General features: G+C 36.8%; 1 protein-coding gene and 1 long non-coding RNA gene across 2 annotated transcripts; one reads left to right on the top strand and one right to left on the bottom strand.

Moving 5' to 3' along the window:
- Positions 1 to 228: 228 nt before the first annotated feature.
- On the bottom strand, positions 229 to 1,579 carry LOC110467481. Its single transcript, XR_002464863.1, has 2 exons — positions 915 to 1,579; positions 229 to 372 (listed from the first exon to the last, which is right to left on the bottom strand). It is a non-coding gene; the product is annotated as an uncharacterized LOC110467481 (long non-coding RNA).
- A 5,967-nt stretch (positions 1,580 to 7,546) lies between these two features.
- On the top strand, positions 7,547 to 22,796 carry LOC110467448 (protein TBRG4-like). Its single transcript, XM_021524618.1, has 7 exons — positions 7,547 to 7,628; positions 12,808 to 14,186; positions 14,767 to 14,888; positions 16,587 to 16,689; positions 18,262 to 18,331; positions 20,260 to 20,374; positions 21,197 to 22,796. The coding sequence occupies exons 2-7, from the start codon at positions 12,833 to 12,835 to the stop codon at positions 21,320 to 21,322; spliced, it is 1,890 nt and encodes a 629-aa protein (XP_021380293.1). The 5' UTR covers positions 7,547 to 7,628; positions 12,808 to 12,832; the 3' UTR covers positions 21,323 to 22,796.

Raw genomic sequence — 22,796 nt, 5'->3', positions numbered from 1 at the left:
AAATCCCTCAACAATTGAATAAATATCAAATATCTGTCTACTCTCACGAATCGGTCTCTCTTGTGCTAGTAGAGATGAATCGGACGTTTTAGCTGACGACACTCATCTTACGATTTAATGTATGCTATTCAAATAGTTCGGCGCCAGTAATGTACCAATCTCTGATTGGTCAATGATATTAAGATATTGTAATGCTATTCTTAAGTTAACAAAGGCCAAACGACAGCATTGTTATAATGAAGATTTATTAGTTGGATTAGCTTTACGGTTTTAATATTACATTTGACTAAGTTCTTCAATACAGCTCCGTTCGTCTAGATCATCATAGGAAATTGCTTTGCCATATTTTCATCTTGTCATCGGTTGACTCATCTGAAAAGATAAAAGACAGAAACAGCTCAAACATAACGCATGACAGTAGCTTTCACTAAATTTAGGTGGGTCAATACTTTTCGAAATACCTATATCAATTTTTCTAAGAAAGCTAAACTATTAGTCCTATTTTATTTCTTTTTTGACATATTGTTCAAACATTTGGCAAGAAAATATATGATTTTCGACTTTTTTTAGGTATTTCAATGTGTTGCCACTTTTCTGAAATTTTTAGTATTTTTGTTGTCAAAATTAGACACCATCATGTCGCAGTTAGACCCAAGGACTGCCCTCAACCAACTGTAATTCATCCCCGCCCCCCCNCGTAATAAACTTTTACTTTTAAAGACGTTCTATTAATAAAAAGGAGAAAAAAAAAATCAAGGTGGAACAAAGAATATATTGAATATTTAAAAATAAAATTCAAACACAAAAGCCAAATCAAAAAATATATATATATACATATTGATTCATAGATCTCTAAATTCATTAGATAACAGGGCTGGACCCAATACTGATCATAATTGACAAATGCAAGTTACCACATTTTTAGTAATCTCGAACTTCGACGTGGGCCGGGTGACACGCGGTACAAATCCTCTGAGTTTTCCACCTTTACTGTTTTTTCCACTGAAACTTTTTTTGTCCCTTTTACGATATCCTGTTGTCTGATAATGACTAACAAAGTCATTACTGTGGCCAAGATCACAGTTCCATAAGGACAGGTTTCTTTGCTAGCGTCGTAGTCAATGGGAAACAGGAAACCGAAAAGACATGACATCTTCTTTTGACAAGGGAACCACATGTATAACAGTGCCACAACTGGAGCCGTTGAAGAAAGCACTATCTTGGCAAGTTGTTTGAGAACTTTCGATCTCAATCGTGGAAGATACTTCGGTAAAACAAAGTTATGGAGTAGCAAATAACCAACCGCCAACATGAATGCAACAGAAGCTGCATATCCAGTCATCAGCACGTTGGCCTCTTTCCGAAATACGATAAAGATCATCGACCACAGAAATATGCAAAATTCCCATAAACTTCCGAGTTTGAGTAAAACTGCTGACGTTTCTTTCATTATGACGGAGAGTGTCGTTCCGATGACACCTAAAACTACAAAAGTCTGCATCTTGATAAATCCAGTTGAGCTACCTTCAAAGCATTGACGTTTGTTTTCTCATAAGCCTCACTTTCATTTGACGTTCAGTTGTTGGTGACGTCATAGTTAACTGACGTTTCACACAAATTTCAGTATGATCTCCCTTTACTATAGGCAACGTCATGTCAATTTAACGTTCTAACATACACCTGTAGTATCGGGTCTCTTTTCGGCTTGTTGTAATACATGTAAAACCATTTATTGGCACTTTTATTTCACACTAGCATCATTGACATTTAGAAAGGACATACATTGCCTAAACTTAATGAATTCCTAATTAACCGGCGATATACGGACGCTCCTCTTACTTCGTAATGTTGCTGTAACATTCTTAAAATTCATTCCGGTGAAGTAACGAGAGGCCGCCTTTCTCAGGTTAAATATGATTCGGTCGATGAAGAAAAATATCTTACAATCCGTCTGCCACCAATGTAATAAACTCTCGACTTTTTCTCTAGTCAAAAATTAGATTGCTCAATTAGATATATTTGAAAGAACACAGTTTTCAAACTTAAATCAAATCCACATTTAGCATGACGATACCAAAATTGGTGCGTAATCAATAAAATGTTGAAAATAGAAAATTGCAAAATTTCTTTTAAGGATATTTCACTCATACCCCAAAGAATGAATACTTTACTGTTTTTAATTTGGTTCACAACAATTTCTGCAAAATGCAAGCACAGTTTTAGATACGAAACAATGGTTCAATTTGGTAAGTCATTCTCATAAGGGCTTTGTATGTAAGGCTCTTTCATGCTCAGGGGTGTAGGATAGGGAAATTATATCACATCATATTCTATGCATTACATCTCACATAACTTGTTTACAGGATTTGTTAGGCTAACACAACATTGTTTTCCTAAATGGTAATGCACACTACAGCAAGGCTGTTTCTAATGTTAATGGTAATCAACAAGCTCTACCTGAAGCTGATTGCCAGATGTTTGTCGTCAAAATTGTGACCCGCAATCAGTCCGTCCGTTCGCGAAAGCCATCCCAACTGGCCCAAGCAAAGGTGTTTACAAGGGCCGAAGAAAGAGGAGGAGTACCCTCCTGAACTTAAAAGCTTTGAGGAGGAATCAATTAAAAAGAAAAAGAGGGAAAGACAACAACATGAAAAGAAAAGTATGAAAGGACTAAAGAAAAAGGTACACAAGGAAAAGAAAGACATTACCATGATAGAAGAGGACCTCGACGATGGCGATTATTTCTGCTTGGTTTGTCTCGAGTCGTATGCGAACAGTAAGATAAACGAGGTATGGATCCAATGTATTACGTGCAAGTGGTGCTGCTTATATACGGCACACCGGTCCGATGATGATGATATATTGTGAAGACGGAACACTGTTCATTATATATAGTATATGTCACATGAATTGGCCTCGTGACCACAGGGACCTGATAATTTGTTATAACTATATTAGGACCTAAACTAAGGTGTTCAGAGTAATTTTACATGTTTTAGGGATTTAGATCGACTTTCGGTAAAAAAAAAGACACCCCAATGATCATATATACGAGAAGAGCGGAAAACTCTCGATGTCGAAAAGTCGACCCCACCTAAATTTCTTGCATCAAAAGCAACATTTCTAGTTGATCTACGGGAAACGCTTAGTACCGTTGGAAAGATGGCTAATTTTTCTTTTATATGCACGTATTTTCCTTCCGCGATGTCCGTTTCCTCGAAAAACACGCCATTTCAGAGTTTCAAAGTTTTTCGCAGTCAATGAGGTTGAGGTCAGCGCGTGCCGAAACATGCAGTGTTGGTTGATTTAGTGAAAAAATGGCTGCGCTTCCAGCCAATCACACCAGGGGTCTTGGCACGTTATTGGGGTGTCATTTTTACCGAAAGTTGATCTAAACCCCTAAAACATGTAAAATTACTCTGAACACCTTAGTTTAGGGTTGGACACTAACTATTTTTGCTTGATTGTCCACATGGCTAGTTGAATATATTATTTATTAGTCCTTCGTCAATGTAACTAGTCCTGATAAGGAAATATTGCGATCTACACCACTAAACATCAAAACAAATCGACTGTAGGGGACTTAAAATTAATCATGGTGAAGTTTTAGGAAAATTTTGCCAATTATCATGCAATATATCTTATTTTGAGCAGTTTTCTGAATTCTAAAAAGGAATGATATTCTTATTTTGTAATCATATTTTATCACAAGTCCAAAGGACCAGTTAGGTAAGGTGATTCAGTAGTCCTTACTGAAATCTATTAGTCCAGGACTAGCGGACTAGTGTCGACCCCTGGAGTCTATACGTGAACATTTTCACACGCGAAAAAAATCCAACTTAACAGTATCTGGGAACATAGATGGTGTATATCATGTCAGGTATGTCTTGGAATTCACCTGTACTATAAATATGACAGCAAATATGACGCATATGTGGGGTTAAAAATAAATTATGAAGGTGGCAATGAGGCGTATAGACCGATTCAAGGGAAATTGATCCGTGGTCCTTTTGAAATGTTCTCCTTTGAAATTTGCGTGAAAATAAAATATCACCAAGATATCATTAATTATTACTCTTAAATGTATATCATTCCTGATGTTTAAGGACTGTTTCACACAGATCATGACGCGTGATATACACTGTATGTACAAAAATGATTTCCAGTGTTACTTCCTACGCGCAAACGCACACAGCTTTCTGTATGTGGTTTCAACAACTACGTAACGCAACGTAGCTCCAGTCGTCGGATGTTATATTGCCGCAGGATTTAGTTAAATTCTTAAGTACTTACTTTGAACATTTTGTATCATTCGTTAACAAATATGACTCCGAATCATGCATACCGTATCGATCATTTATATAGATGAAAAACACTATGGGGCCTATAACAGCCTATAACTCCCGATGTTATACGTTTTCCGTTTGCAGAGAAAAAAACCTATCCGGATTAGCTCCTAAAGACTCAGTTAGATTTGACACAGACAGTTTTGTCTCACTGAAAAAGTTTATATCGCACGGATTAGTAAATCGTGCGCGCGGATTAGTAAATCGTACGCACGGATTAGTAAATCGTGCGCACGGATTAGTAAATCGTGCTCACGGATTAGTAAATCGTGCTCACGGATTAGTATATCGTGCGCACGGATTAGTAAATCGTACGCACTGTTTGGTAACTCGTGTGCACGGTTTGACAACTCGTACTCACGGATAAGTAAATGTTTTACCATGTCCCTTCGTGGGCTCCGTAGTATGTACACGTACACTCACTTTTGCAACACACATAAAATAATGGGTCTTGTTTTTTTTCTCTCGATCTTCGGCATTCGTGTATATATAAACTAATTATATCTTATACAGTGTGTATACTATATATATATATATATATATATATATATATGGTGAGTTGTCGATCTACGTATACGGCACTCAAATTGTGTCCCAAACATCAAACGAACTGCAACAGATCTTTTTTTCCTTTTTTTTTTCTTTTTAATTTCTAAGAATCTAAGACTTTTAAGAATATTGCATAAAAGGCATCGTCGGAAACCCACGTTCGATTGTACTAGCGTTGGAGACGGAACCAATCAGATTGCTTTGCGAAAAACGAGGAAATTGCAACAACTTCGCTCATGGTCGATAAACGCTAGTACAATCGAACGTGGGTTTCCGACAATGCACAAAAGGCAGATATTTCACTTTAAAATTTGTCAAATGAATGACGTTCATGGAAGACATTTTAAAGTGAATTGCAGTTTTTTGGGACGAAATAGTTGTGGCGTTATGTTTTTTTTTGGGGCGAACTGGTTGGGCGATATGAATCGAATGATGGGGCGTAACAGCTTGTTGAGTTTTGGGCGAATCGTCGGACACCCCACCACCGAATTCTTCTAGCTTCTTCTTCCTCCCGAGTGGAGTGAACTCACAGTAGAGTGTTAAAGACTCCAGCGCTGGGTGGGCGAACAGCTAAGATTTATGTACAATTTAAAAAGTTAAAATCTTATAAGATATTTAGAAGTGGTGGATGAGTCCAGACACGTCCTGCAAAAGGATGACATGTCTGAAGCTGTCGCTGGATGGTGACTCACCAACAGGTGGAGGGATTGAATTCCATGCTCGTATTGTTGCTGGGATGACGGATAACTTGGAGGCATCGACCCTGGTGCTGGTTTGCTGGATGTTATTGGCATGGGGTCCCCGTGTACGGCTGGTGTTGACCAACTTGACCGTCAAGAGATGGCGGACATGGACTTCTACAATGTTGTTGATAATTGTGTAGAACATGATCACTCTGTTCCTAACTCTCCTATGTTCCAGTGGTTCCCAATTCAGCTGCTGTAGCATGTTTGTGACACATCCAGGATCTCTGGTGTAATAATTCGTAGTAGTGAATCTGGCAGCCTGGCGTTGTACGCTCTCGAGTTGTTGTATCTGTTGTGCTTGATAAGGGTCCCAGACATTACTTAAGGATAGGCCTCACAAGTGTTGTATAGGCCTGTGTATTGACTTCCTGTTGGCATCTCCTTAGATTCCTCCTTAGGAATCCAACATATCTTGCAACTTTAGCTGATGTTAGGCTTACATGCTCTCGCCTTGAGGGGTCGTGATTAATGTGTTCGCCTAGCTAGGTATTTGCTGCCTTAGACAATTTCTAAGTCATGGCCATTTAGGTGGTGTGTGGCTTTGACTGTTTTCCGCTTTCGTGTGATTCTGATGGTGACACACTTCTGAGGATGGAATGACATTTGCCAGTCATTTCCCCGTTTCTTAAGAGCTACCAGATCGTGTTGTAGTACTACTGAGTCATTACTGTTTCCGATTGTGCGGTATATTACGCAATCGTCTGCAAAGAGCTTCACTTGTGAAGACACGGTGCTTGGGAGGTAATTAATAAAGGCCAAGAATAGGAGTGGGCCCATGACAGTGACTCGGGACACCCCGGATGTTACGTCTGCCTCTGTTGACTTACACCCTTCTACCAAGACATACTGCTTTCTGTTTTTTTTTGTGTCATTGTTTATTTTTCGACGATTTTTTCATAATACATATAATCATGAAAAGAAACACACACACACACACATACTCAAACTTACAGAGAATATATACATGCTAGCACGAGATATCTAAATAATCTACACATGCACAGGTATACATTATACAACTATCATATTCTGCACATTTATTTATCAAACATTTCCTCATTCACCTAACCCTAGATGATATGCGCTATATATCTAAGAAGTATAGTTCAAACTGCTTTCTGTTGTTTAGGAAGCCTGTGTGGATACATGGATCCCGTAGTAGTGAAGCTTTGCAAGAAGCCTTTGGTGGGGGACTTTGTCGAAGGCTTTTGCGAAGTCAAGGAGGATGACATCTATTTGTTTGCCTTCAGAAAGCCCTCTTGCCAGGTCTTGTACTGTGGCTATCAAGTGTGCCTCGCATGACCGCCCTCTCCGGAATCCATGTTGAGCATCTGTCAATATTTGATTTATATAACAATCTAATATAATTCCGTGGATGCACTAAGATTACATTTTCTTTTATGAATGTAAGTTAATTTCTTGTAATATGCTCTCTTAATCCTCTTCGTCCCGTATGGGACATAAGGCACCAACAATGCGTCTCCATTTGTGTCTGTCGTTGGTAGCGTGTTGTACCTCGCCCCATGAAAGCCCATCTGTTTCAATTTGCATTTATTGACGTTTCAACCCTCCTCCAGTCCTTTACCCAGGCTTGGGATCGGCAGAACACCCCATAAAATTATCCAGGCAGAGTTGTAATATGTACCATGGACTTTAAAAATAGCAATCCAATTCCGTGTAAAACTGTTAGACAAAATAAAAATCTACTGCTGAGGGAGGAAAAAAGGATCAGAGATCAATTTAAACCGGATAATAGGCCTATCACATCAGAAATAACCGTAACATCAGTCTTTGATAATACCGAAATTCAAAACCCAGTGGTAGGAGTCTTGTTCGACTATTTCCGGGATTTCACCGGCAAGTCCCCGGGCTATATATTATATATTACCAAGATTGTCTGCCGTAGTTTTCTGATCTCCGCCAGGCTTCAGCTGGGTCTGTCAAGCGCTTGTATGTCGAAAAATTCGCCGAAAGTGATTGAAACTAGGTAAGCAACCTATATTGAAGATAGCGATTCTGTTTCTCCATAATTGTAACCCACCTTCTTTCTGATTTATTCTAAACAGTTAGACACTCAAGAGTCTTGAGTAATGTATCAGGTTCAACATCACGATTTTAACCGAAACGCTCGTCAACAAAATGGACTCGCCTTTTTTGGGAGGGATGGCGTACGCGTACGCGTGTGAAGTTGTGAACACCGGTTTGCCTAGCATAACTTGTTTTAGAAGTTAAGTTCTGCGTATTCCGTAAATAAACAAAAACGGAAATTCAATCTCGAAACCAACTGGCCGACCCAAGCTAACCTCCATGACCTCAAAGCAGCTTTAACAGTAACTTTTGCAATTTATTATTAAAAATCGCATTAGGTTACGACAAGGTTAATAATATTTTGCTAAAAGATGTTTACTGAGAGCGTTGGCTACTTAGAAACTTGATGTAACTCTACCGGAAGTATTGTAGTTAGTTTTGGTATTTTCCTACATGCAAATAAAGTTTATTTTTGCATTTGTATGATGTTTCATGACTAAATAAATGTGACTTGGACAAACAATTTGAAAAAGTTAAGCTTAATGTCATTTTAGTAACAAATCCATACCCCAATTGGCGTATAATAGGTGAGTTTGCGTATTATACATAAGATGGTGGTTTTCCCCGACCTGATGAGGTGAAATAAACAGACACGGAGCAGCAAGAAAGGGCGTCATATTTCGTTCTACATAATCCTATAAATACTGTATTTGACTAACGTCTGATCATGTATGTTTCCGCGTGTTATGTATTTCCGCGCAGACATTTTATCAAGCTATATCTCGTAACTATGTGACATGCTGGACACTTCACAAGGACATTTCAGACGTTTGGCCATCGTCTGTAAAATGACACAAAAAATACCAGAAGTTTGTCCGGAAAACATAAATATGCAGTTTGATTAATGCACTTTTTATCTTGCTCAAAATGAGCCCATACCTGGAAAAACAGTGATATATTTCATTCATGAACTGGTCCTTTTTGTAGTCTGACAAAAATACGAAAATGATGTATGCAAATGAGGCCACATCTCCTCATCGATTTTTTACCACTTCCGAAGAGCCAAGGAGATATTCTTATATCGTGAACACTGTTTGCATTAAAACGTTAACCTCGGCTGCAATGAAATTCCAATTTTCACCAATTTTAAACAAAATAAAATGAGAAATAACTCGCCATCAACCAAAACTGATATAGGACTTCACAAAAAACACCAATTACAGATTCTATCATAACTAAATAAGTAAAATAAACAAATTTATAAAACTACATGTATTCGTTCAAGTTGACATTGAAAAATGTGAAATTCTTAAAAATCTGTTTTGATAATAAAATTTGACAATCATAGATATTTTTTTCATACCAAACTAAGCTTTTCTTCCGACAGGCCACTAGGGGGAATATATTTTTAGTGTGTTCAAGTTATCTTTCTTTGAACACTAAATCAAAATAGTTACACAGAAACATAGGACTGCTACTTCTGACGGGAGAAATTTATTAAAAATTGTTTTTTCTGATTTTTAGCTCACCTGGCACTAAGTGCCAAGTGAGCTTATGCTGTGGCGTGGCGTCCGTCCGGCGTCGATATTTTACTTTAAACGACTTCTTCTTAATAACTGAAAGGCCTAGGGTGATGATATTTGGCCAGAAGCAAACTGGGATGAATGGCTACAAACTTTGTTAAAATTAATGACCTTCACCCATTTTCAAGGTCACTGGGGTCAACTATGTTAAACACTTTAAACATCTTCTTCTCGATAACCAAACTGCCCAGGGAGATGATATTTGGCCAGTAGCATGCTTGGGTGAAGGGCTATCAAGTTTGTTCAAATGAATGACCTTCAATTATATTCAAGGTCACAGGGGTCAATTGTCTTAAAAAACCTTTTTAACAACTTCTGAATAACCAAAATGTCCAGCTGGGTGATGATATTTGGCCAGTAGCATGCTGAGATGAAGGGCTACAAAGTTTGTTCAAATGAATGACCTGTACCCATATTCAAGGTCACAGGGGTCAAATATGTTAATTTTTTAAACAACTTCTCGATAACCAAAATGCCCAGGGTGATGATATTTGGCCAGTAGCATGCTGAGATGAAGGGCTACTAATTTTGTTCAAATGAATGACCTTCACCCATATTCAAGGTCACAGGGGTCAGATATGTTAAAACTTTAAACAACTTCTTCTGAATAACCAAAATGCCCAGGTAGATGATATTTAGTCAGTAGCATACTAGGATCAAGGGCTACCAAGTTTTGTTTAAATGGATGACCTTGAATCATATTCAAGGTCACACGGAGCAAATATGTTCAAAATATTTAAAGAAATTGTTCTGAATAACCAAAAGGCTCAGGATGTTGATATTTAGTCCATAGCATGCTGGGATCAAGGACTAACTATGTTTGTTAAAGTGAATGACTTTGACTTATATTCAAGGTCACAGGGGTCAAATTTGTTTAAAATCTTTAAACAACCTCTTCTGAATAACTATGGGTCCCAGGATGTTGATACTTTGCAAGTTGCATCCTGAGATGAAAGGCTATAAAATTTGTTCAACATAATGACTTTGTTCGACTTTCAATCACAGGGGTGAAATGTTTTAAAAAAAAATAACAGGTTCTTTTGAATGAATTTTAATCATAAATACTGATATTTTGCCTGTAGCTTTATTTTGGATCACTTTTAAGGTTACAAGTGTGAGATTTATACCAGGTGAGCGGTGCAGGCCCATTGGGCCTCTTGTTTTTAAATACAGTTTTATGTTGTTAGTTTTTTGTTTCCATTAGTAGATTGTATACATGTTTATGACAGTCATCCGTAATTTCAACAGTTTTCTGCCGATATGAGTACGAAATCGCGGTTGCTTCCTAAGTGTGCGGAAACGGTCACACGAGGATACAATGAGGTACAGTTGTGTGACTGCACAACGCATCAGAAATAGCATCCATACATACCGTGCGCACACCGTCTGCACATCGTCCACACATGGTATATGCACAACTGTGCGATTAAACAGTCATTCGCCCCGTTGTGCGCTTCTCTCCGCACAAATGTGCGATTTGGTACAATTGGTCGATCAATATTATGGAATGAAAAAATCTGGAAGCTCATTTGGAATAAGGAACACTGTATACATAAATGTTTAAATTTCTCATCATTATGCTCAATTTTACAATGCGTGTTACACAGTAGTACAGTGACTGCTAGACCGTCAAGAATGTGTTTTGCTCCCGGGTGACAGAACAGGTAAATAACATTTTGATGAGTGACCAGAGTTTTACCTGGTGCCCTGTGCCTGACATTTTTGGTCTATAGCTCCCCTTCAAATGTTTTTTCACACCTTGACGAGTTATGTAAGTGCCCCGGGTGTGAAAAACTACGGTCTTACCTGTATATGAAACCGAGTCCATATGTGTTTTTTTTTTACAAGTGTCGATTTGGGTAGTTTAAAAAACACAGAAACACCATTTCTAAATTTAAGAAAAAAATAGAAATATCAGTTAATATATGTAGCTAGAATATAGAAACATATTTAAAAAATCAAGTTTATATATTTAAACACGAAACCATTTTAATCATTTTAGAGAAGGTAAAAATTGTGTCGCCAAAGAATTTCATTCTTTGTTGTTATTTTAAACTTCAGTCTTATCATATATGGCCGACGACTCAAAATAAAACTATTTGAAGGGAGATAATCCAATATGGCGGACCAGAAACTCAAGAACGATAACCCAAGAATGACTTGTTCCTGCGTATAGTGTGCACCCCCTTTTTGACATGACAATATTTACCTAGAAAAGTGTGCACTATACGCGCAAATTTACGGTAAATTGTTAAGCCATTTTTCAATTTACACCAACCACGATTGTCATTGCACAACGTTCGTCCATCGTCCGCACAAATCTGTGCAAGCAATAATCCAGATTTGTATCGTTTGCCCATCGCGCGCACATTGTGTAATGTTGTGCGATCCCACAACTGTACATTTTTGTACACAAAAAGTTATCGATTTTGATCTGATGTCGTAACTTTTGGTTAAATTGACAAACCATATCACTGATTTTGTTTCCATTGTTTGCAGTGTGTAGTCCTTGTGGTTAGCCAGTGCAAATATGAAATGTGACAGGTGAACGAGAGATTTTTTTTGATTGCCCATCTTCTCCTTGGGTTTATATTTTGCCCTAGCCCGAGTAGGCGAGTTTCCTCTGGCCCCGACACCAGACTTAAGACATTTTAACAGATAATGTGGAATTCTTGGACACCGTTTGGTATCGGAGAGCTATGACAGTCATCATGATCATGTCATTGGACTAATGTAGAACTTTTAATCACTTGATAAACTACAAAATCACCAATGGAAGTGACTTTTAATCATTCAGTATATTTGGTTGTTACGGTAATATGATCAGGACATCAGGAATTTCTATGCCTGCGGCCATTGCCGAACAATATGTATCCTATGTGAAATGTTATGAAGTATTTCACTTTAATTTAAAATGTCTAGATCAGCTATTTGTTATAAACAACTGTTAGTTGAACATTTTCTTGTGTAAAGATGTCTTTGTTCAATTTTTTCAATGGTTATAAACTTTGAACATGAATTATGCCTGAAAACAAATAATCAAACATTTATTGATCAAACAATTTTCAGTAACCCAAGAGAAATCCAAATGTTATTTTTTTTAAAGTATGTAGAGGTGAAATGTGTTAGACCGCTGGATAGTCAACAATTTCAACTTGTAGTAGGTGAAACATTTTTTGCAATTGGTTTCAGTTCAACATATGTTTTAAATGTTATTCTTTTTTTTATATCCACCTGAGACAATTTATTGAGCGTAGAGATATCTTTTATCATACGTTAAAAGTTACCCTTGCAGATTGTTAGGTAATGAAGTTTTTAAAAGACTGATAAGCTTTAAGACAAAATTAAATTAGCACCAATGCTTTTTCTTATATATTTTCAAAATAGTGTTGAAAAATTGGAAGGTAGAGTACATGTTCAGATATTTGATATTTCTTGATGACATTTTGAAAATTTGTGCTACAACTTACTAATTACTCTTTTAATACTGGCACTAGATGACTGCAGAATCTCAATAAAACTAAATTGCCTAATTTTGTTTAATTGTTGTTGCAGAGCCTGATGTTTGAATGCTGTAAAGATGCAGTCACTTCACATTCTCCGTAGATCTTTCCAGGCCTTCAGAAGAATTGGTGCTGTGCCTGTATATCGATTGAGAACAGCATATCCTTGTGTACAACTTTTGAATTACTCTGGTTCTCCAGCTACGACAGTGTCCTCCCCAGATGAATTAAGTAGCCAGGCAAGGATCCTCGTAACTCTAAAATCAATAAAAGAGGATTTAAACACTATAGAAGCTTCTGATGAGGACAAAAGTGAAAAGCAAAACGCACGGGCCCACTTCATATGTGAACAACTACAAAAACTGCTCAAGTCCAACAGAGAGGATAAAATATCCGCTAATGGTATCCATGCAAAACAAGTTCAGCAGCTGTTCAGATCAATAAAATCAGATGCAAATCACCTGTCCGCTCAGAATGTAATCGAATGTGTCGCAGCATACGTCCAGCTTTCTTTGGCTGTGTGTTGTAATAATGAGGCAGAGAGGAACGATTGTCTCAACCTCGAGGAATACTGCAAGTTTGAGGTGCAGGTAAAAGATAACTTGGATTCCACATCCTTGCAGCATCTGGTGATGCTTTATAACACATTTTTTGAATGCCGGCTGAGGCACCCACAAACTGTTATCTTCTATGCTTGTGAGAAGTTACTAAGAGAAAGGGTACCCAAAGTAACACAACTAGATGAACTTATTTCATTGTGTGAATTGGTGAATGACAGTGACCAAAAACAGCTGTGGGAATCTGTTGAAAATCGTGTCAGTCTGTTCTCAGATAAGATGTCCATTCAGCAGCTAACATCTTGTCTACATTCTCTGGTCAATAGAAAGTCTCCCAGTAAGGCTAGTAGACAACTTCATTCTAAGCTAATCAGTCAGGTTCTTGAACATGAGGCGCCATCCCTCCAAGTCCGTCACCTTTCATTCATTACGTGGACCATGAAGAAAGTTGGCGTGCCTGATGCAGGGGTACTGCAAAAATTGTGCGAAAAAATCATGCAGACGAAATCGAGAAGAAACAATGATAAATCAGGGAACGACACATTGAAGTTGTGTTACCTATTGAGTAACCTGGACAGATTTCAATGGGCCCAAAAAGATGTGTTTGATTTGGTTGTTGCCAGGTTACTGAACTTGCACTCTGCACAATTGGTTGACCCTGTCAGACTGGTTTTGATTAATGCTGCAAATCTCAACATTCGTCTCGCTGAAAGCCAACAACTTATCAAAAGGCATATAACTTCAAAGAAAAAGGTCAAGGATGTATATGAACGCGTTCATTTGCTTTGGGCCTTCTCTGTTATGGGCAAGCAGGGTATGGTTTCTAAAGAAATAGAGGACTTGTTCAATCCTAACTTGCTAAAGTCTGTTGAAGGTAATTATGCATGCTTCCTAGCTAGCAAACATTTAAAAAAAGTAACTTGTGATGTGTTCTTGACTTTTTACCTTTCATTCCAAATTGGGGTCGAGAGGAGGGGGAGGAAAAAGAGACTTGAGAGCATTTTTGTATTTTGAAATGTAGCCCACATGCCAACAGTATGTATGTAGACTTTGCTCAAGTACAGAAAGAAAAGAATTGTTTATAAATACACTTGAATGGACAAAATATTCAAAATTTAACAACTTCAGATGCTAATATAAAAACTTTTTAAAGGTATTCTTTCATCGGTTTGGACAAGGGTGTTTTAAATGATGTGTTTATACCCAATATATATATATGTATATAGCAGTAATGCAATGATAGATATATATATACAATCTAAAAAAGGACTGTCAATCTCAGAGGTCCGCTTGCCTAAGTGAATTTTTACACCTCTGATGATGGGGAAAATTCATAACCTAAAGAAAAGTTTTAAGAGCATTATTAAATATTAAACATGATGCAATATCCTTTGAGAAAAGACTAGAAGATGCATTTCCAATTTTCCAGTACTGTACAGTATGTTCCATTTCAGAGGATAAACCTTTGAAGGTTTTGAAGCTCTTGAAAAATCTGCGTGACATAGCCATGACAGTGGACAAGCCATTGGGCTCCCTCACGTTCTTGTGTGAATTAAAGAGATTGGAAAAACAAAGGGTAAATATTTGCTGTTGCTAATGGTTTCATGATACAGGAAAATTCTACCACAATAATTATGCAGTAGTGTTGTATGGAGAGGCCACAGACCACATTTGGTATGAATCCCTTCATATTGTACAGAAGGAGAACATTTTTTCTCTATTTCCTCTATTGGGCCCTGTCCCTCTGCCCCCAGGGGGGCTACACCCTCCGTTTATACAAACTTAGGCACCTTTGTCCAAAGATGCTCTAGAACAAATTTGGTCAAAATCTTTCTATTGGTTGAGAAGGTTTTTGAAGATTTATCTATTTTCCCCTTATTTGGCTCTGCCCCTCTGTCCCCAGGGGGGCCATTACCTTTAATTTGTTTATACAAAATTGAGAACCCTTAATTGGCCAATGATGCTCCAGACCAAATTTGGTCAAAATCTTTTGAGCCGTTAAAGGACTAGTAGCATTTTGAAGGAAAAAGTAAACGGACAATGGACAACGGACACAGGGCGCCGGAAGCATGCTTAGGGTATACATAAAAAGAATTGATTTGGAATTAATTGAGGTCTACATGTGTGTGCCTTCTTTTTTTGGTGCAGAAGGTAGGGACCCATAAAGGGAAATAGAGGAAACGATTAAAGATTGTTCTCCTTTTGTACTGATGAAGGGATATTAACCAAACTTGTTCTAGATCATCTTTGGCAAAAGGGAATTTAATTTGTATTACTAGAGGATGTGGTCCCCCTGAGGGGCAGAGGGGCAGGGCTAAATAGGGCGAAAATAGGTAAATATTGAAAAATCCTCCCCATTTTAACCAATAGAAGTATTTCGACCAAATTTGTTCTAGAGCATCTTTGAACAAAGGAGCCTGAAGTTTGTATAACAGAGGGTGTGGCCCCGCTTGGGGCAGAGGGGCCGGGCCCAATAGGGGAAATAGAAAAAAACATTTCCCCTTTTGTACAAATTGAGGGATTTAATCCAAATGTGGTCTGAAGCATGCGTAGAGTAAAAAGACGCAATTTGTATAAATTGAGGCTGTGGCCCCCCTTTTCGGCAGAAGGGTGCATCTGAGGCCCATAAGGGGAAAGAGAGGAAAAAAATAAAAATCATTTTCCTTTTTTACCAATAAAGGGATTAGGGGATTCAATTTTGTTTTATACAGAGCATGTGTTAATTTGCCAATTGTACACGTGTATTATGAAAATTATGAATTGCCTCCTAGCTGTTTTGAACCATAAATACATGATGTGGATTTGCTAGTATGGTTAGTGTTTAAAATTGAAAAGCAGTCGGCACTGGCTATGAATTGAAGGAGTGTATTAACTATTTGTTACGTTAAAAAAAGCATAAAAAAATGAACGGGCCTCTCTTTAGCTAAAATGAAAAAATTGTGATTAGTTTCATCAATTTTATATGAAATGAAATGAGTGTAAGATCCTTTTGATCACATAGTCAAGATTTGTGGCATTTATTTGTATAAAACGACAAATTTCATGAAGCCTTGAAATGTAAAATGCCACCATTTTGACTCCAGTGCGTAAGTCTGTGATGTACTTGTCCTAGGCTTGACATCACAATTGAACCAATTGAAACTTACAACCAATCACAGGGCTTGTTTCATAATTGTTATAAAATAAATGAAGTTTATATTTATTTAAATTAAAACCAGGTAATGGATTAGGATCAATGTGCTGCTAGTAAAAAAGTTGTTTTTCTATTTTTCAGAAAAGTAGCAATTTTGAGAATGGTGTCTATCATATTATTGAAAACAACCTTCCAGAGGGTTCTTACTGCAAAAATGTTATAACCCCAGCAGGACACAAAATAGGTTTGTCATTTCTTTACACTTGTGTGTTGATTATAGATATTAATATATATAAATTATCTCCCTTTGGCAAATATCATCAGCAGTAGGATACAGGTCACATGTGATGTGGAATTTGTAAAATTTCAGGATTTATACAATTGGTTTGTGTAAAATCCTTTTTGCGTTTATTGTTTCATGTCTTGTCTGTTTGCTATAAATCTAGTTATAATAAATGTTATGTATACAGATTAGGAGATATACGAATGCATCATATTTTGTAGAATGCTCTTTTGATTTAGATAATAAAAATTACAAATTGAAAAAGAAAGATAATTTAGAAAAAATGATTTCCAATGGCCATTGCAAATGTTGCCTTAAAATTTATTTAAAACTTTGATCCAGTGGCACAAAAAAAGGATAAAAAAGTTCAGCTGCTTTCTTGTAGATATTCCATAGGAAACAGACTTTAATACTTTTGGTGCTATTCTAGATGTTCATTAGGACTCTTCTGGTGATTCCATAAATAAGGACTGTTGGGATCAAATAAATGACCAAGAGTAATAGAGATATTGTTCAGGTTTTACCGTTAGTTTAGAGATATAAATGTAATTGCTGTCTGTGCACCGGCCCTAGAAAGAATAGGCTTATATCGGGTAAGATTAAGTGCAGACCTATCGGGGTTGGAGATGCTGAACTGTATTTCTTGCCTAGCTGCACATGATAATTAGTTTAACGCGTCTGTCTCAGATCAGTCCTTTGAGCTAGCTATATAGGCACACGTCTATAAGGTAACCCTTGCGGACTAATACAAGATTTTAAACAACGATTGGTGTTGATAATTTGAATCCTAGAGACTCTGAGGGTAACAAGAATTAATGGTAAAATGTTATTAAGGTAATAGGATTGTGTCACCATTTCTCAGTAGAATTTCTTCAAATTTTGTAGTTATATTGCTTTAAAGTAAAGAAATTTTTCTGCCGCAAAAGACATATAGGTTGTCAGAATTTTAAGGATTTTAAATGGAAATTTATGTAGAAAGGAGTGAATTTTGAAAAAAAAATGAAAGACACAATATTTTTAGAAAATAATGTCAATAAAAATGATACTGACATATATTAGTATTGCATTAATGTATATCAATTTAATAAATGCTGAAATTGTGTAAAATTAATTCTCTATACACGATATAAAAATTGACATTTTATAATAAAACCATATACACATAGTAATTGCAGGTAAGAGTTATCGTTCTTGAAAAACTTCACAGTAGTGAAATAGGTAGCCGGTTTCCTGAAGTACAGAAAAATGGACACATGTGACTCATTGATAATAAAAAAAAAACCTGATTAATGCCTGGATTGCTTTGAAATACTTTAATATTGAGAGAACACACTGTTCAGTCAATAATAAACATACAATATTCATCAGTTTAATATTAAACATTAGAATCTGCAGAAATTGTGATACTGTCTCCCTACATTGGATTTCAACTAGGAATGTACTTCCTGTTTCCGTTTATCGATACACTCCAATGACCTTAAGTGGAAAATGTGACTTTTTATTTTACGTACAGTATTTCTTTTGCTGTTTTAGATATTGAACTGTATGTAAATGACAGGGGTGAAGCTGTAGCAATGAAAGACCAGACGACCGGCATACACAGGTACATTACCAACAAACAATACATACTACTTGTTGGATATAAGTTGGGTTTTAGTTGTAAGCCTATCTGAATATTAAGAAACACACACCTATTCAGATTTTCCAAGGCCCTACGTGAATGTTTCAAAAAAGTGATTGATAGCAAATAAGCATTCACATTGTGTAAATATAATAGAGTTACTCAATCTAATGTCAAGGTAATAAAACTGAAATCAGATTTCAAAGAGATTTTTGTCATGTCTACAGCATATTTTTTTTAATTAAATGGGGGGAAAAAACATAAACAATACATGGTGGTACCTAAGGAACTTTCACTTCAAGTTTAAGGTCACAAATTGAGGTCAAAGTTCAGCCCATAAGTACAGGTACTTGGACCATCATTAGGCTATGTGCCAATAGTAGTTATAAGATCCAAGCTTCAATGTCAAGATCAGCAAGGTAAAGGGTTAACTATATTTTCGCAGCACATCAATGTTATTTCTCCCACACTTTATAGGGGCACATTCACATATCCGGTTGAAACGGTTGAACCTGCAAAGTAAACGACAGGTACAGATCTGTTCCTTCCGAGGCTGACCGCAGGAAAATTTTGGCACGTGTAGATTAAGGGGTACAGACGTACCTGACCGAAACTAAAATGCTGACGATTGCTAGTTTGCATTATTTCTTTCTAAAACAATGTCAAGCCACATGTAGTTTTTAGGTCACCTGAGCTTTAGCTCAAGTGACCTATTGCTATCCGTTTTCGTCCGTCGTCGTCCGTCGTACGTCGTCCGTCGTCCGTCGTCCGTTAACATTTTACATTTCAAACTTAAAGTCAAGTTCTGCTGGGCCGATTGAACTGAAAGTTGATAGGAATGATCGCCTCATGGTCCTGACAAAGTGTTGTTATTTTTCGGGTCGATCAGAAATCCAATATGGCCGCCACGGCCGCCATTTTGAAAACCTATTTCAAACTTAAAGTCAAGTTCTGCTGGACCGATTGAACTGAAAGTTGGTAGGAATGATCGCCTCATGGTCCTGACAAAGTGTTGTTATTTTTCGGGTCAATCAGAAATACAATTTGGCTGCCATGGCCGCTATTTTGCTACTAAGTTCTAATAGGCCGATCTCACTTAAAATTGGTCTAGGAATGATCAGCTCATGGTCCTGACAAAGTTAAGTTAACATTATACTATTTTTTACTCAAATTGGTACATATTTCAACAACAAAAATAAATACTATAGACTCAGGTGACCGTTAAGGCCCATGGGCCTCTTGTTAAGATACGTAATGTAATCCAGTCGACGCATAAAAGGACATACTATTCGGGATACATTATTTCAACCGGGATACGCGAATGTAGCCTAAGCTCATTACTGTTAAACCTTCATAGGGATTTACATGTGAATATCCCGAAAACAAAGCAGAATGATGAAACACGAGCATTAATGATCAAAGTATTTAGTTTTAAAAGATAAGTTGGTCACCATTTGAGCAACTAGTAATGCTTATACAAAGGGAGACAACTCAATATTGAAGCAATATACAAAGGGAGACAACTCAAATGAAATTCAGTTTGTTTTCTCCTTTCACCACCTTCTGGAGATAGTTTCCAACGTTTCGGAGTAATACAGTACAGATATTGTTTCTTCTCCTACGTTTCCATATTTTCTCCATACATTTAGATACAGTAATGTCTCAAAAGGATTTTAAGCATGTTAAATTGGCACGGGATGGGATGGGCATATATTGTTCCGTCCTGCAGTACTCTTTGTTTGATATTCATTCTTGTAAATTCTAAAAATGAACCTGTATTCAACAAATTTGTAAGTACATTGTATTGATATTATAAACCTTATTCTCCATATGGCCGAGTTGGATGTTTAATATAAGCTTTCTAATACTATCATGATACCAGCATCATATACATTTGTATGACTTTACAGGATTGCACTGAAAACAAGGGGATATTTTACTATGTCCAAGCCGAACAACCTTCCCTTAGGCTGGGTAATGATGGAGAACAGAAACCTTGTCAAAGAAGGCTACACATTATTAGAGGTAAAGCGGTCAAGGTCTTCATCTGTTACATTTGCACTAGTGAAATATTGGACCTGCCAACCCCTGTATGAGCTGCATATATATAAGAATCCCATAATCACACACTTCCTGAACCTATCTAAAAAGAAATATCCTTCCTCTATGAGAGATTTTTTTTCTCAAAGCTCTTTTACCCCTGTCTATGGTTTGTTTAATTTTGCTTAACATCCTCTTAAAATTATTGAGATCCCCACCCCAATAACCATACATACAACTGCAAAGCACAAAGCGACATGTAATAAATGATATTAGAATTGACTCTGGGGTCGAGCAACACCCCTAGGGACTTGGTTCTTAGTCATAACTTTGAAACTGTTGAGATTCCCATTCTTTAGCCATATATATGTAGTTGCTGGGCATAAAGAGATGAATACAGTCATGATATAAGAATTGAATCTGTGGTCTGGCCACATCCTTTGGGACTTATGTCAATGGGTCATAATCTCTAGCCCTTAACCCTTTAAGTACACATGTGTTGGCAGGATTGGCACAGGGGGCTTGCCCTATCCTTAAAATTTGTTTCTGCCATACTGTCATTGAAGATTTTTTGCCATGATATCTTATGACCTGTTGAGTGATACGGGCCCTCTGGGTCTCTTGTTATTTGAATGGGTTGTAAGTGTAGATCTTGAAAATTAATTTGATGATCTGTTTAGTATATTAATTTTTTAATTTTAAAGACTTATCAAAATGATTATAAAGGTTAAAAAAAAGCCTGACATCCTGAATGATTTATTTTACGGTTTTAATAGAAAATTAATATCACAATTTTATTTTTTTCAGATTCCACACTATGAGTGGTTGAAGCATAGCACATCAGAAACCCGGCTTGTCTTCATTAATGAAAGAATAAAGGAAGCTGTCCAGTCCAAAACACAGACAGATACTTCTAGAAAGAGAGTGTTTTAAGTCAAAAATTAGTTCAAAAGAGTGGCTTTCGATTCCTAAGCTTAAATACAGGAAATGTAGCTGTCAGGGTTTAAAAAACGAATAGGTTAATTGTTAGTTATTTTATATCTTGTAAAGCCATAAATCTGGATATTTTTACGAAGGTAAATTTCTCGAAAATAACTTTATTTTTATTTTTACTGATCTCCTTTTTACGATATTTGGACTATACACAAACACATGACTGCCGTAAAATTGACATGTTGACCCACGGTCTAAAATTTGTAAAACGTACTAGTCATGAAATGACATATTCCACCAGCATCAGACTACTCTATTGTAAGCAATTCAAAAAAGGTAGAAAGGTACACTCACGAGTATGAGTAGATATTGATGCTGACTCCCCCCCCCCCCTTCTAATAGAATCTCCTTTGGTGAATAGGACTTGACAATTTTAGAGGTAATCCACCCTACACTACAACAATAGACCCTTCTAGAGTTTCACTGCAGGCTAAGACCTTGCCAGCTTTTGTAAACACATTCATTGTAAGCTGGCATTTTAAATGTTCAAGATAATTTTGGTTTATGTGTTACAGTCCTTCAATTTGTACATGTTAGAAAGCAAAAATGTAACCACCATAAATCTATTCAGATTTAAGGCACCTACTGGAGTAAAAGTGTTTAGTTATAGGGGCCCTGGGGTCTGAAAATGGTCGTAACCTGGGTTAAATGCTTAGCATGATTTATAATTTTGTGTACAAACAATCTTCTCGGGTCTGCAATTGTTAGGATGTTGATATTTTATATAAAGTCTGGCAGATAAATATACAATATGTATAATTGCTGAATTCAGGAACATACCATGACCAAAGGGGATTGAATTTGATAAAATCAGTACGTTTAATGGGCTAAGGACACCTGTAGGATTTCAACAGGTACCGGTATATGTATACTATACAGTCAATACTGTTATACCTGTACCATGTAAGGAACAAAAGTGGTCATGCTGAAGGCTTAAGGTTCAACAGGTTGAAGATATTCTAACAAATGCAATTGACAGAGCTGGCAATTAATAGAATGAACACATATTCAGCATGAAAGACAAAAATAGCAACAAATGAGAAAACAACAAGGGGCTATTTCATTCATTGTGACGTTAGAATGGCCTATTTTTGTTTAGATTTTTCGACTCCTGGAACCAAGGAAATGATGCACTCCCTAGATGCGCTCTGTTCAATTTAAGATACATGTATAGTGTTAGTTTTAATATTTCAAGTGTAAAGTGCTGAAAAGGAGGTGAGTGTTGCATAAATGGGTGAACTAAAAAGGGTTCTTGCATTTAAAGTCACTTTGTTTTTGTTAAGAGATATTTGCATGAATTCATAAGGGAATCATTATGCAAAGTCTATTTTTCATAGATTTATATTAATTTCATAGATAATTACTATCAATATTTAAGGATTAATTTGAATATATTTTTCATGTTATGGAGATA

Source organism: Mizuhopecten yessoensis, unplaced genomic scaffold, assembly GCF_002113885.1.
Source record: "Mizuhopecten yessoensis strain PY_sf001 unplaced genomic scaffold, ASM211388v2 scaffold11173, whole genome shotgun sequence".
Classification (NCBI taxonomy): domain Eukaryota; kingdom Metazoa; phylum Mollusca; class Bivalvia; order Pectinida; family Pectinidae; genus Mizuhopecten; species Mizuhopecten yessoensis.
Note: the sequence above shows the minus strand (reverse complement) of the source record. Positions and strands in the feature narration are given on the sequence as shown.

Coding starts and splice junctions, on each gene's coding strand:
- LOC110467448 (XM_021524618.1), top strand. CDS start 12,833: ATGCAGTCACTTCACATTCTCCGTAGATCTTTCCAGGCCTTCAGAAGA. Junction 14,889..16,586: donor AGAGATTGGAAAAACAAAGG/GTAAATATTTGC, acceptor TCTATTTTTCAG/AAAAGTAGCAATTTTGAGAA. Junction 16,690..18,261: donor CCCAGCAGGACACAAAATAG/GTTTGTCATTTC, acceptor TTGCTGTTTTAG/ATATTGAACTGTATGTAAAT.